The sequence below is a fragment of the Hylobates moloch genome, unplaced genomic scaffold (assembly GCF_009828535.3).
Source record: "Hylobates moloch isolate HMO894 unplaced genomic scaffold, HMol_V3 SCAFFOLD_2, whole genome shotgun sequence".
Taxonomy (NCBI): domain Eukaryota; kingdom Metazoa; phylum Chordata; class Mammalia; order Primates; family Hylobatidae; genus Hylobates; species Hylobates moloch.
The window spans coordinates 151705500-151720120 of record NW_026652277.1 but is presented as its reverse complement, the minus strand read 5'-3'; the positions used below and the strand labels follow the sequence as shown (position 1 = coordinate 151720120).

At 42.3% G+C, this 14621-nt stretch overlaps 1 protein-coding gene across 1 annotated transcript in view; it reads left to right on the top strand.

Annotated features, from left to right (window-relative positions):
• The first annotated feature begins 540 nt into the window (after positions 1-540).
• The window catches only part of SLC2A12 (solute carrier family 2 member 12), a 61648-nt gene continuing 47567 nt past the window's right edge, over positions 541-14621 (top strand). Inside the window, exon 1 of the mRNA XM_032159364.2 lies at positions 541-787. Within this exon, the coding sequence (XP_032015255.1) occupies positions 685-787 (103 nt within the window). The 5' untranslated portion in view covers positions 541-684. The remainder of the gene's footprint in view (positions 788-14621) is intronic.

Below are 14621 nucleotides of genomic sequence, written 5' to 3'. Positions count from 1 at the left end.
AGTCCAAAGAATCTGCACATTCTGTTTGTGTATTTTTGGTCTCAGGCTGTGATTTATCTGACAGGCCTTGGAGAGAAAGATATAGGCCTTTACCTAGATCAAAATCAGGTTGAAACAATAAAGGTATTTTATGCTTTGTGTAAGCTGGTAAATACCATGACTTTTGGAATAATAGTCTTGCTGAAAAATTGACACACTTTTCCTTCTGGTATGTCTTTGCATAAATTGTTCCTCTTTCTGCAAGATTAACTGATACCATCTGTGAGTATTCTATCCCTACTCTCAGTTTGCATTTAAATCTGCATGTTTCCTTTCTCTGCCTCTTTTCAAAGGTGCTAGAATACAAGAGCTACCCTTAGCTAATGGCCAAACACTCCGTCTGAGCTCCCTTTCTTTTAACCCCTTGCTTCCAACTCTGCATCTAAAGGCAAAAACAATCCTCTGACTCACGGCCCTCCCCCTGCCTGTGATAGGCTGCTTGGAATAGCAACAGCCTGTGTCACCGAAAAGGGCAAAGCCTTCGGAAATAGAAACAAAGTTGGTCACAAATCACATTAGCTTTGCCCGAAGTTTTTCCCCACACTCTTCTTTAGCATGCTATTATGGGGAAAGTGACCACTCCTGGGAGCGGGAGTGGTCGGGGCGGTTTGGTGGCGGGGAAGCGGCTGTAACTTCTACGTGACCATGGTACCTGTTGAAAACACGGAGGGCCCCAGTCTGCTGAACCAGAAGGGGACAGCCGTGGAGACGGAGGGCAGCGGCAGCCGGCATCCTCCCTGGGCGAGAGGTAAAGTGAGCCTGCAGTGCTCGGGTGACCGCAGAGAAGCAAGCTGTACTCATCTCCCGAGTGTACTGTCTCTTGAGTCCCGTGTGTGTGTGTGTGTGTGTGTGTGTGTGTGTGTGTGTGTGCGCGCGCGCGCGCGCATGTGGGCGCGCTGGATGTCTGGAGAGAAGGGGACAGGGTCTGGTGGGACGTGGGATAGCTCGGAGCTGTAATGTTGTGAAGATCGAAATCTTGGTGGAACCTTATGTGCCAAGAAAATACAGGTTACACATCCGCCACTGGTATGATGGGTCCCCTTGATTGTGTTTACATAATACAATGTATGGATCTTTTTCATATTGGAACGGTCCACCGGCAAAGATAGTCTCATTTGTAAACACACACAAGCACACGCTTGCCCACACTTTTTCATTTATTGTCACAAATGGACACTGTGTAACCAATTGACATTATAACTACTGTTTTAAAAATCAGTATTTTAAACAGGCTTCATAAAATTATTAGTTATGTAATCAATGAGAACACAAACTTCCTTTTTAAATTCCCAGCACGTTTGTGATGAATTTGAGCGTTATTCAGAGCCTGAAACGCCTGCTTTGCTGGATTCTGCCTTCTTTAAAACTGGCCTTGCAAACTGAGGTTTGTTTGCTATGTTGACCTTCTGAAGGTGAAATTTGGAAAAGTTTTAATTCATTTAAGTGATCTTTGATAAATCAGAGGCTGGTCTTCACTTCCACGTTTACAATTCCCACAAATACATTGTACACATTTTGCTACCTCTTCCTGCTCATTTAGTTTGTGCTGAAAGGCATAGAAAGTAATTGTAATATGAAATGACAACAAACACAAATAATCTTCTCTTTCCTACTACTCTCCTTAGCTGTGTATTCTTAATCAGATATTACATTCCCAAGCAGCATATAGACATTTCATGCAAAATCCAATACTGTAAATGATACAAAAGACATCTGCCTTTCTCTTGGGAATGGTCCCAATACTGACGTTTGCCTTGTGGGTTTGTCTGATCTTGGGGAATTGAACCTGTGACCCCTAACATGGAGGCATGAAGCGGCCCTCTTCAGGAGTGGAGAAGCCCGCCATCTTCCATGTCCTGATCTCAGCCTTCTCTTGCTTTCACACTTCTCGTCAAGAATGAGGCCGGGCGTGGTAGCTCATGCCTGTAATCTCAGCACTTTGGGAGGCCGAGGTGGGCAGATCACTTGAGGCCAGGATTTCAAGACAAGCCTGGCCAACAGAGTGGAAACCTTATCTCTACTAAAAATACAGAAAAATTAGCTGGGCATAGTGGCACATGCCTGTAATCTCAGCTACTCAGGAGGCTGAGGTACAAGAATCACTTGGAGGTTACAGTGAACTGAGATCATGACAATGCACTCCAGCCTGGGCGACAGAGCGAAACTCTGTCTAAAATAATAATAATAACAATAATAATAATAATAATAATAATAATAAAAGAATATCTGGGGTCATCTTTCAATATGGCCTGCCCTCTCTTATGCAGAGGTACCCTTTTCCCTAAGTGCTTGCTACTCATTGGCCCACAAGTTCCCTAAGAGCAGGCAAGGGAAACTTATATTTGGAGATAAAGGGAAAGGGTTGCAAAGTTCTTTTCTCCAAATTCCTGGGAACATGAGCTGCAGTGTAGACTGCAGAGCAAGCTGAGGTGGTGATGTTAACAAAAGGGCTTACTAAATACAGTCAGTGATAATGTCACAAAGAAGATGAAAAGAAACTTTGCCTAGGAAGGGCCTTTGTAGTCACCATTAAAAATGGACTGTTTATTTTGATATGGCTTTGAAGGTACAATGTGCTCTTAATAGCTTATATTGTACAAATTCACAATTATCCAGAAGAAAGATAATGTGTATTTACATTTGCAATGGTTGGTTACATGCACAAAATTCAACTTAAAGTGCAACTGTTTATGTTGTTGTAAAGAAATAATAAATGAAAAAGTACCATAAATTATCTTTCAAATTTAATTTTAAATTAACTTTCATTATGTAGAAGAGAAAGCCTAAATGTTTCCTTAAAATGTCGGATGAAAACAACTTTGATTTGTGCTATATAAAATATGCATTTAGATGAGTGCAAACCTTTTATTTTCTACTTTTGTAAATTTTCTTAACTTGTCTTAAACATCTTTTGGCACCCAAAAGCAATTATACATATATATGTATAAATGAATGCACAGTGCAGACTTGCTGTATGGTTTTCTTAAGTTACTTAAAGTCTCCATTCATTAATACTAGGATTGTGTCTTCATCTATTTTATGAAGGTGTTGAGATTTAATGAGGTAATATTTGTCAAATACTCCTTTTGGCTTCTTCATATTTTCAACTTCTATAATTGTTTTCATCTAAGATATTCAGAGTATTTAAATTATGCTCAACAATTATCATAATATGTCTGCATTTGAAGGTAGCAAGCTTTTCTACATTCCTAGATGGAAAAATCAAAGCACAAAGAGGAATGAGTTATATAACTCAGGACAAGGTAATTAAATCATGTGAGATACTGAAAAACAAAACAAAACCAACCCCCCAGGGTCCACAGTTGAACTCCCTTGATGCTACTGTGCACAGTGAAAAATTTTGGCAGGTCTTTCTTGACTAACCCTCTTTAACTGAAAAGAATGCTTTGTTCCAATGACTAGAAGCTAATGAACTTAATTCATTTTCAATAAGCTATGACTCAAAGTGGTTACATTTTTAGCAAATTTTTTCAGCTTTCATGGACATGTTCCAATCCATCTTAACATAGGGCAGGATTAAGCTCAGTTTGAAATTCTGGTGACAACAGATATAAGTGAAGTGAGATACTAGATGGATGGAGCAATTCACACAAGAGAAACCTGAGGTCAGAAGATGTGTGATTGGCCCAAGGTCACACAGAGGATGGTGCCGAACTGACCCTGGTGGCCTCTGGCCTGGGAAATTCAATACTGACTTCTTCTTCAGTTCCCAGTCTTCCTTTATTTCATGATCCAAACAATTGGCTGGGGAGAGAGTCCTCTTAGGTTTCCCTTCACCCCCATCTGTCCAAAGGTTCAGAAACCAAGAACAATATTTACTGTATGAGTGCAGGTTGTCAGCACTGCAGAACTCTCTGGCACTGGGACCCAGAACATGAAGAACGGGACTCACGAACTCAGCTGAAAGGACTGTCCTTCATCCCCTCTGAAGACGCCACAGTCTGGAATTTAAGAAACACACACTTGTGCTCAGCAGATGAACATTCTAAGGCAGTTGTTCTCAAACACTTTTAAAGCTGTGAACTCCTTTTTCCTAAATGGAAGCTGGGCAGGTGGTGAGTATGTAAGATGTAACGGTAACTATGTTCCTACTGAGTGCTGTTCTCCTGGGTTTAGCTTAAACTGGGCCCCCTGGAATTTCGTCAGGCCTGGCTTTCTCAGCCTTCGTCAGTCAGCTCTAGGGGAAGTCAACTTGTAAAAGAGACGGAGACTTGGAAACAAACTCATCCTCAGGGAAGAGAAAGTCAGGCCAACCAGCCTGAGCAGATGTCAGAGCTTCGGTTGTGAGAAGACAGATTCTAGTAAGAGGCCAGTTACCTTGGGCAGACCCAGGCATCTCAGAGTTTTTGATGCTGGGCCATTCCCATTTTTCCACACTTTCTATATATTAAAAAAATCAAGCATCAAAACAAAATTTATAGTGACAAAAATTATAGTGCTTTAAAAATATATGTATTTAACAAGTCAACATCTGATAACAATGATTGTGTCTACTGTGATATGTATTTCCAAGGAAATAACAGGTTTTTTTTTGTTGTTGTTGTTGTTTTGTTTTTTCTGAGATGGAGTCTCGCTCTGTCACCCAGGCTGGAGTAAGGTGGCGCGATCTTGGCTCACTGCAACCTCCGCCTCCCAGTTTCAAGTGATTCTCATGCCTCAGCATCCCAAGTAGCTGGCTAATTTTTGTATTTTTAGTAGAGATGGGGTTTTACCATGCTGGCCAGGCTGGTCTCCACCTCCCAACCTCAGGTGATCCACCTACCTTGGCCTCCCAAAGTGCTAGGATTACAGGTGTGATCCACAGTGCCTGGCTGGAAATGACAGGATTTTTAGACATGTTCATTTATGGAGGACCACTTGCTCTTCTGTGTGGTCATGAGACCAGATTTAAACATAAACATCTCCCCTTTCAGTCCAGTCAGCGTATCTCTGTGACTGTACATTTGACCTCACTTGGAAATCACATCAAAAGTCTAGATTTGAGGCTTTTCACCACTGTGAGCATTGGGCAAATGGCTCCTCTGGGATCTCTTGGGAAAGGAAAAGGCTGTGAACATGGTGGGAGATGTTTCTCTGCAATCTCTGGGTGCTATGCATCATACGCAGCAGTGGTCTTGCTCCTCTCTAAGGATGTGTCACCCAGAGAGAGCAGAGAGGTTGCCACAGACCCCCTCCCAGGCTCTGAAGCAGCAGCAGACACACGCTGCAGGAAGCCTGCCCTGCCAGGGCCTGGCAGACCCAGACCAAGCCAGCCTGAGAGCAGCCGGCCAAGCGGTTGGGCCCATCTGAGCAGGCTGAGATTAGCTGGTGCACACCAGCATGCCTGAACCAGTTTTTACAGCCATTCTGATAGGTCAGTGCCTCTGTCCCAGTTGTTAAATATTCTCAACATCACCGTTCTCTCTGTCAGATTACCAACAGTTGCTGAGGCAGCTGAAAGCCCAGGAATAGGCCTGGTGGTAGCTGATAGGACCTGAATATGAGCCCACAGGGTATCTTTCTTGTGAATTCTCAAAAGGGTGGTCTTTAGTGGTCTAGAGCTTATACTAGTTGGTAGAGACAGAACTCAAAATACACTGAATCTACCTTGGAGCAGCCGAAGGAAGCTGAGATTTGCATGTGTATATAAAAGATGAATCCACCAATTTGAAATTGCAATTTTTAATTGCTGTAGGTATGTAGGATTTTATTATTCATTCAAGAATAGCTCGTTTTTGAATGATGGTTTCATAGGGAGCATTTTCTCAGTACTATCTAGCCTTTGGGTTAAAAAGTTCTGAGAGCTCTAAAGGGCCCTCCATTGCTATGCAACAGTTGAAAGAGCTATTTACTCAGTGTATGAGCAAGAACGGGTTATATAAGATTTTAAAATTGAATGGAGTCAGAGCTCCTTCATTCAGTATTTTTTCTCATGAACAGTCTCCCTCAGAAGGATGAGTTATTGAAAAAATTAATGCAATGGAAGCCACTTAAAAGATACCAAGTTATGGTGATGAGAAAGGAAAAGTTGGAATTGGCTCCTTCCCAAGAGGCTATTTGACCAAATATCAAATGTGGATGATTTTTCATCCCTTCTTCCCTTCAAAAGTACTCAATCTCAGTTAACGTCACTGAACGTGACATCCCCCAAAATACTTCCCAGCTGAAACTGAGTCAGATATATTACCTTTAAAGTAAATCATAAATTCAAATTTTTTTCTGTATTATTTTGTTTTGTCTTTGCACACTGGTATCATTTTTCTTCCCATGTTGTAGCACACTTATTTATGCATTTGCTAAATGACTATGCCCCAGTAATATACTAATCAGTCTTTTTAAAAATTTAAGACCGAGTTTTGCTCTGTCACCCAGGCTGGAATGTAGCCTCAGCTCACTGCAACCTCCACCTCCCGGGTTCAAGCAGTTTTCGTGCCTCAGCCACCTGAGAAGCTGGGATTACAGACACTCACCACCACATCCGGCTAATTTTTTTTTTTTTTAGTAGAGACAGTTTCACCATGTTGCCCAGGCTGGTCTCGAACTCCTGGCCTCAAGCAATTCACCCACCTCAGCCTCCCAAAGTGTTGGGATTATAGGCCTGAGGCACCGCTGCCCACCTAAGTATTCTAAACAACTTAGTAGAAATAATAATAAGACTAAAATAATTTATTACATCATTCTAGTTTTAGGAGATTTCATTATTTTTTGAACAATGATTTATTTTATACTGTTTTGCCAAAATTCCACGGAGAAAAATGCAACTCTTTGTTTGACTTTTAGGAATATATTTTTTAAGTAAAGCAAGTGTAATTTAATTTTAAACTGTTAAATTGTGATTGCCTTGGAAGTAGCTGTTTCTCAGACAACTCATGACTCAGGTCTGCCTGGCATCACTGGGCTCTGGAACTGTTAGCAGTGCCCATTATTATTTTATACAAAATGTCTTGCTCCCACACACATCTCCACACTTTATGGAAGTTAGAGTTGGGAGTTATGAGTAATGCTCATTAAAAAACCATGACAGCTCAGCTTCAGATGTGCAAAGTTTTTCAAGAATAGGGGAAATGGAAGTTGTAATTAGGGTCAATTTGTGTGGTGAGAGAGCATCCTCACACTAATGAAATGTTTTATTTATATCGGGAAACTAAGCTGCAGAAACGTTCAGACAAAATCACAGGAGAAATTTTTCATGCTGCAAGCCCAATTATGTAGGTACTGCCAATTTTGAAAGCAAAGGAATTCAAGAATTTATGAAAGACACAATTGTTATGCTGGAAATAAGGTATTATTTTATTTCTGTTGCTATCAGTAAAAGACTGTTTCAAAGCTTTACCTCTGTATTATGAAGACTTTACCAACTAGATTCAGATTAAAGGAGGTTTTGTTGAATGATTCTTGTGGGCCAAGTAGTTCTACTACTGTAATCCCTTCAGATCTTTATAGCAACCCCATGAGGCATCCCAGTTCACAGATAAGGAAACTGAGGCTAAGAACAACAGCTAACATTTACCAATCACTTCCTACCAGGTACCAGGGTCTCTTCTGTCTCATTCATTCTTACAACTCTACGAAGGAAGTAATATTATTATCTTTATCTTGTGAATGAGGACACGGAGAGACACAAACCTTAAGGGACGTGTCAAAGTCTAGCCGGTAACTAATTAGGACTCTGATTCCACACTGTCCTTCGCCTTTAAGCCCAGGTTCCTCCTGGAAAAAAGCAAAGGGACTTGTCCTGGGTAGCACAGATATTAGAGGACAGCACAGTGATCTGAAACTTACTTTCCTAAATCCAGTCCAGGTTTGCTCTCTTCACCCATATTACCAGCCAGCGATGATGTTTCTACTTTCCAATCTGTGAATTTGGATTCCAGTTACACTCATTTCAGGACTTGTTTGCATTCTATTTTAGTTAATTCTCTAACTTTTTATGTAACTTGTATTTTTCTATAAGATTATAAGTTTCTGGATAAAATATATATTTCATGCACCTATCAGAGCTCTGAGCTGACTGATAGTGCTTGGAAAGCTCTGTACAATTCATAATAGGTAGGAATCATGCCTTTTTCTCTGTATTTCCAGCCTACACATGAGGGATCACATCCATGTGGCACAAGTACCACCTTCTAGTGCCATTAAATCCAGATGTAACCTAGGAAACATCTCAACACGATGCTGCCAGCAACCACGAAGGCTGATTGCAATAGCCATCAGATGAAACTTGCCTGCCAGACAGTGCTGGCACATAGTACATGCTTAATTGTTGAAGGATCAATGAGTAAAGAAGCGATTGCTGAACTAAAGAGCATTTTACTTCTGCAAATACATATTGGGCACCTACTACATGAGAGGCACAGTGCTGGATGCTTCAGGGTTACAAAAAATGTATCTAAGACATTATTCTTTTTTTCTTTTTTTTTTTTTTTGAGGGCGTTTCACTCTTATTGTCCAGGCTGGAGTGCAGTGGTTCCTATCTCGGCTCACTGCAACTTCCTCCTCCTGGGTTCAAGCGATTCTCCTGCCTCAGCCTCCCAAGTAGCTGGGATTACAGATGCCTGGAACCACACCCTGCTAATTTTTGTATTTTTAGTAGAGATGGGGTTTCATCATGTTGGCCAGGCTGGTCTCAAACTCCTGACCTCGAGTGATCCACCCACCTCGGCCTCCCAAAGTGTTGGGATTACAGGTGTGAGCCACTGTGCCCAGCCTATTATTCTTGTCTGTAGGTTTTACCAACTTATCAAAAAAATAAAAATCAAAATAACTGCAAGATAACCATTTGGCAAATACTGAGTGGATAGTAGGAATCAGATATGATGCCAGGCCCTGGAGTCTGGTGAGAAACGAAAGGCATCCTCACAGTGCAGGTGCTTATTGCCAATTAGTGGAGAGCGAGGAGGGATCAAGAATCCTTTGCTGGAGGAGATGGCTTGATATTATACATGTATTATGTGTAACATCTATGATAGCAAAGGGGGAAGTTCAGCCAGTCCCTGGAGACTCCTGGAAGACAGGATGGCTAAGTTGAGCTGAGCACGTGTAACTGAGGCCAGTAGTTTTACAGAGCATTCTAGGGAGGGAAAATAGCTTGAACATGTTTGGAGAAGAGAGAATGGCACATTCAGGGACCTTGAAATACTTTGGAATTCTGGGAGCACAGAGTTCAAAGCAGGGAAAGAGGATGACAAAGGAATCTGAAGCTGGCAGCAGGCACAGCTTCCTTAGCTTACAAAGGATGTCACAAAACTTTTGTGAACTAAGTACCGTGAAAGCAGGAATTCTTGGGAAGAAGACCGTATTAATTTAGAGACATCAAGAAAATTTCTTTTCTTTTTTCTTTCTTTTTTTCTTTTTTTTTGAGACAGAGTCTCACTCTGTCGCCAGGCTAGAGTGCAGTGGTGTGATCTCAGCTCACTGCAACCTCTGCCTCCCGGGTTCAAGCGATTCTTCTGCCTCAGCCTCCCAAGCAGCTGGAACTACAGGCACACGCCACCACGCCCAGCTAATTTTTGTATTTTTACTAGAGACGGGGTTTCGCCATGTTAGCCAGATGGTCTCAATCTCTTGCCCTGGTGATCTGCCCATCTCGGCCTCCCAAAGTGCTGGGATTGCAGGCGTGAGCCACGGCACCTGGCCTGAGAAATCAAGAAAATTTCTAAAAGTGACAGTAGTGGTGACAGAAGTAGGGAGTTTTAGAAATCTTCATTTACATGTCTCCAAATTCTACAGCTTTATGGGGCCACCATTCTTTTAATATTAAAATAAAAATAGTTGCAGGCCCCATATGGTTAAATCCACATGCCTCCTTCCTCCCCACCAGCCTCCCATCCAAACACACACAGTGCACTTTAGGAGTTTTGTGGTTCTGATCACCCTCCTGCACCAACTTCCTGCTTTTTCTGGGTCCTTGCCCTCCACTTCCAGCAACTGGTCTTTTCTCTTATCGCTGCTCTAATCCATTCTTAGATGACAGCAGCCCCCTTTCCTTCATATTCTCGAATCCTATTCATACAAGCTCTTTGTATATTTTTACTAAGAATTTGAAGAGGGCTGTAGTGCAATTGAATATTAGGTAGGCCCAGAATTTGAAAATTCTCTTGTCAAATCCACCATAAGGAGTTTCTTTTTTGGGGTGTGTGTGTGTGCTTGGTTTTTGTTTTGTTTTGTTTTGTTTTGAGACAGAGTGTTACTCTGTCGCCCAGGCTGGGGTGCAGTGGCACAATCACAGCTCACTGCAGCCTTGATGTTTTAGGTTCAAGCAATTCTTCTGCCTCAGCCACCCGAGTAGCTGGGATTACAGGTGCACGCCACCACACTCAGCTAAATTTTTGTATTTTTAATAGAGACATAGTCTTACTGTGTTGCTCAGGCTGGTCTCAGACTCCTGGGCTCAAGCAGTCCTCCCACCTCAGCCTCCCAAAGTGCTGGGATTACAGGTGTGAGCCACCTAACCCAGCCAGGAGTTTCTTGTAAATCAACTTTTAAAAAATCCACGGGCTTCTTGTCAGACTGAGCCCTTGGTGTCTCTCCCTTTCCCCATTCCCCACAACTTGACAACTTGTCCTGACCTTTTCTTCTACTTTTTTTTTTTCTATTTCTGGGCTCTCTTAGCCTTTCATTCTCTCTTTCTCTTTCTCTGTCTCACTCTCTCTCTCATCAAAATCCCTCTTTTGTATTCGATAGAGCACTTTAGCCTTTTCTCTCTCCCTCTCCCTCTCTCCCATAGGCCATCTGTCCATTATCAACATGATAATGGTGAGCTTAACCCTTAATGTCCAGGTGGCCATTCAGGTATTAATTTTAGTAAATCACTCTTCCTAAAAGGACCTTCATCCACAGCCTTCACAATATTATTTATGTTCTTCCCATTTCACTTCCCTAATTAAATAATTTAAAAAGCACTACTGGTGATTCTCAACCATTATTGAGTGCAGGAACTCCTTTTAAAATATAAAAACAACTTCAAATCCTCACAAAATTGTCTTCACGGTTTTATATTTATTGATTAGAAAATATAGAGTGAGAGAAAGTTGCTATGTACTCACTAGCACATTGAATTTTTTAAAAAAACAACTTTCCATCCCATTTATATACATTTGAAATTGAGAAGTACAGATACGTCTTTTACTATTTTTTCAACATTAAATAATCTTCAGTGGACGGGGGATCCTTTCGGAGACGTCGGTTTTCAAACGTCCACGGCTCACCAAGGCCCACACATATTGAGCATCCCCTTCCTGGAGACGCCAGGGGACTCTAGGAAAGACAGCTGTGGGTTTATTCTCCAGGTTCCCTCCCTCTTTACCATCTATCATTGAAAATCTCCACAAAAATGCAGACAGAAGTGCCAAATCACCACAGCATTGAAAGCCTGAATATTTGTCAATGAGTTAGGATTTAACAGTAAATAAAATGGGGAGCCTAATGTATAAGATTGGGCCGTAAAATGTTGGATTCCCATAAACTGCCACTGTGCATCCTCATTTGACAGAGATGGAACCTTCACCAAGCAAGGAAGGGAAAGAGCTCCTCAGACCCTCAGAGCTGCTTTCTCTGAGGGTCAGAATTTCTTGCCGTAACACCTGATTCTTCCAGTCCCATCCCCCATCCTGTCATTATCACTTCCCTTTCTTTCTCTGGCTCTCTTTTTTTTTGTTTGTTTGACACAACTTGCTTTGTTGCCCTGGCTGAAGGGCAGAGGTACAATCATAGCTTACTGCAGCCTTGAACTTTTGGCCACAAGCAATCCTCCTGCCTTGCCTCCCAAAGCACTGGGATTACAGGTGTGAGCCACTGTACCTGGTCATTTCTCTTTCTATATCTCTTCAGGGGCTCCAATTTCCATGATTTCTACAACTCTGGGCTGAATAGGCAAGCCAGTGACTCACTGCATTTTGAAATATGAAACTAGTGTTAAGAAGAGACAAAGCCTATCAGAGCCAATGGAGCAATGCACTCTAGAATTTTGTTTTGCACCCACTATTTTTGACAAGTAAGGAACTACAGACTGCTTTAAATAATCCAGGAATGATCTCCCTCATTTGTAATCAGGGAACCAAAAAGTGGAAGAAAAAAAATTAAAAAGTTCCTTTCTTGGTTCAATGGAACCACACCAGAAAAATAACACACAGACATCAGAAAGTTGGCTAGCAGATGTGCACATCAATTGCACCTCCAGTGCAAAAGACCTGAGAGGAGTTTCTAACTGCAACCAGGTGGCTAGAATAAGGTGTGTCAGACACTGAATATACCACAGCCATTCCAACTCCCCTCTGATTTTCTGCTTTTCCTACATGGGTAACTAAAAGATTCAGATACGCACTTGTCAATCTCTCTCACAGCCAAGTTTGACCAGTCATCCACTGGTTCTGGTCAATGAGATATTAAGTAAGTCTTCCAGGGTGCTTCTTGAAAGTTTTCCTCCTAATAAAAGGAGAGAGCCACAGGAAGATAAACCCTTGTTCCAAGCCTCCTTCTATTGTCTCCAGCCTATGGATGTGGTTGTGAGGGAACGTAATTCCTGGAGCTGTGGCAGCCACTTTGCACATATGGTGACAAACCAGGGGACAACAGACAATCGTTTGAGGAAACGGGAACAGGAAGATGGGTACAGTGTGAGTCCTTGGAGACAGCAAACCCAACTTGGTCTTTTAGTTAATTAAGCAATAAATGCCACTATGACGTAAGTTTCTGTTTTTCAGGGCTTGGGGTTCTTGCAGTCTGTGTTAGGCTGTTCTTGTATTGCTATAAATAAATACCTGAGACCTGGTGTGGTGGCTCACACCTGTAATCCCAGCACTTTGGGAGGCTGAGGTGGGAGGATCGCTTGAGCTCCGAAGTTCGAGACCAGCCTGGGCAACATGACGAAACCCCATCTCTATCAAAAATACAAAAATTGGCCAGGTGTGGTGGCGGGCACCTGTAGTCTCAGCTACTCAGAAGGCTGAGATGGGAGGATCACTTGAGCCTGGGAGGTGTGGAGGTTGCAGTGAGCTGAGATCGCACCACTGCACTCCAGCCTGGGTGACAGAGTGAGACCTTGTCTCAAAAGAAACCAAAAAAAAAAAAAAAAAAACAAACAAAAAAACCCTGAGATTGGGTAATTTATTTTTAAAAAAGAGGCTTTACTGGCTTACCGTTCTGCAGGCTATTCGGGAAGCATAGTGGCATCTGCTTCTGGGGAGGCCTCGAGAAGCCTCCAATCATGGCAGAAGTCAAAGGGGGAACAGGTACATCACATGGTGAAAACAGGAGTGAGAGAGACAGCGTGGGGTGGAGGGAGAGGGGCCACACACTTTTAAACCACCAGATCTTATCTGAATTCAGAGTCAGAACTCACTTATCACCAAGCAGATGGCCCAAACCATTCATAAGGGCCCCCATGACCCACACACTTCCCACCAGGCCCCACCTCCAACATTCGGGATTAGAATTCGATGTGAGAGTTGGTGGGAATATACATTAAAACAATATCACAGTCTTGGAATGGGACATCAATTGTGACAAAAAAAACTATATCACAGTCAAAAATACCATAACTGATTTAGGGGCTGGGTGAAACGATGCTGCAAATCTGGTTATTGGCAAGTAGGTTTCAAACACAGAGGAAAAGGCTGCATTCGAAGATTTCTATTTATAGGAAACAAATTATGGAAAGCATCTGATTTCTGTTCTCGGTATAATTTTTTAAGATAGACTCTGTGGCAAAAGATGTAAACCACATCTGATGATAAGAATAAACTGAGGTGAAGGTAGAGCTTGCTGAGAACTGAGATGCAAATAGATCAATGACGTGTAGGGTGGAAGAGAATGAAACTGCAACAGCAGAATCATCATCTGAAATCTGTGATGTGGAGGATGAATATGAGAAGTTCTTCTAGGATGCAGATAAAAAGGATGAGAAGATAGAGATGAAAGAGGAAATGAATATATTAAACTAACATATAAATAACTGTGTCTAAACAAATAGGACAAAAATACTAGAGGAAATCTTTTCTGAATGGAAAAAGAACTCAACAAGTAGCATAAAAATTTAGAAGAAAATACACCAGACTTATCCTGGTGAAAGTTTTGAATTGAAGAAAGGAAGAAAGGAGGCTGGGCGTGATAGCTCACGCCTGTAATCCCAGCACTTTGGGAGGCCGACGTGGGTGGATCACCTGAGGTCAGGAGTCCAAGACCAGCCTGGCCAACATGGTGAAACCCTGTCTCTACTAAAGGTATAAAAATTAGCCAGGCATGGTGATAGGCGCCTGTAATCCCAGCTACTCAGAAGGCTGAGGCAGGAGAATCGCTTGAACCCAGGGACAGAGGTTGCAGTGAGCTGAGATTGTGCCACTGCACTCCAGCCTGGGCAAAAGAGCGAGAATCTGTCAAAAAAAAAAAAAAAAAGAAAGGAAGAAAGGATAAAAGGAAGAGCAGAAAGAAGCCAGGCGCGGTGGCTCACGTCTGTAATCCCAGCACTTTGGGAGGCCGAAGCGGGTGGATCACTTGAGGCCAGGTGTGCAAGATCAGCCTTGCCAACATGGTGAAGCCCTGTCTCTACTAAAAATACAAAAATAGGGGGCGTGGTGGCCCACACT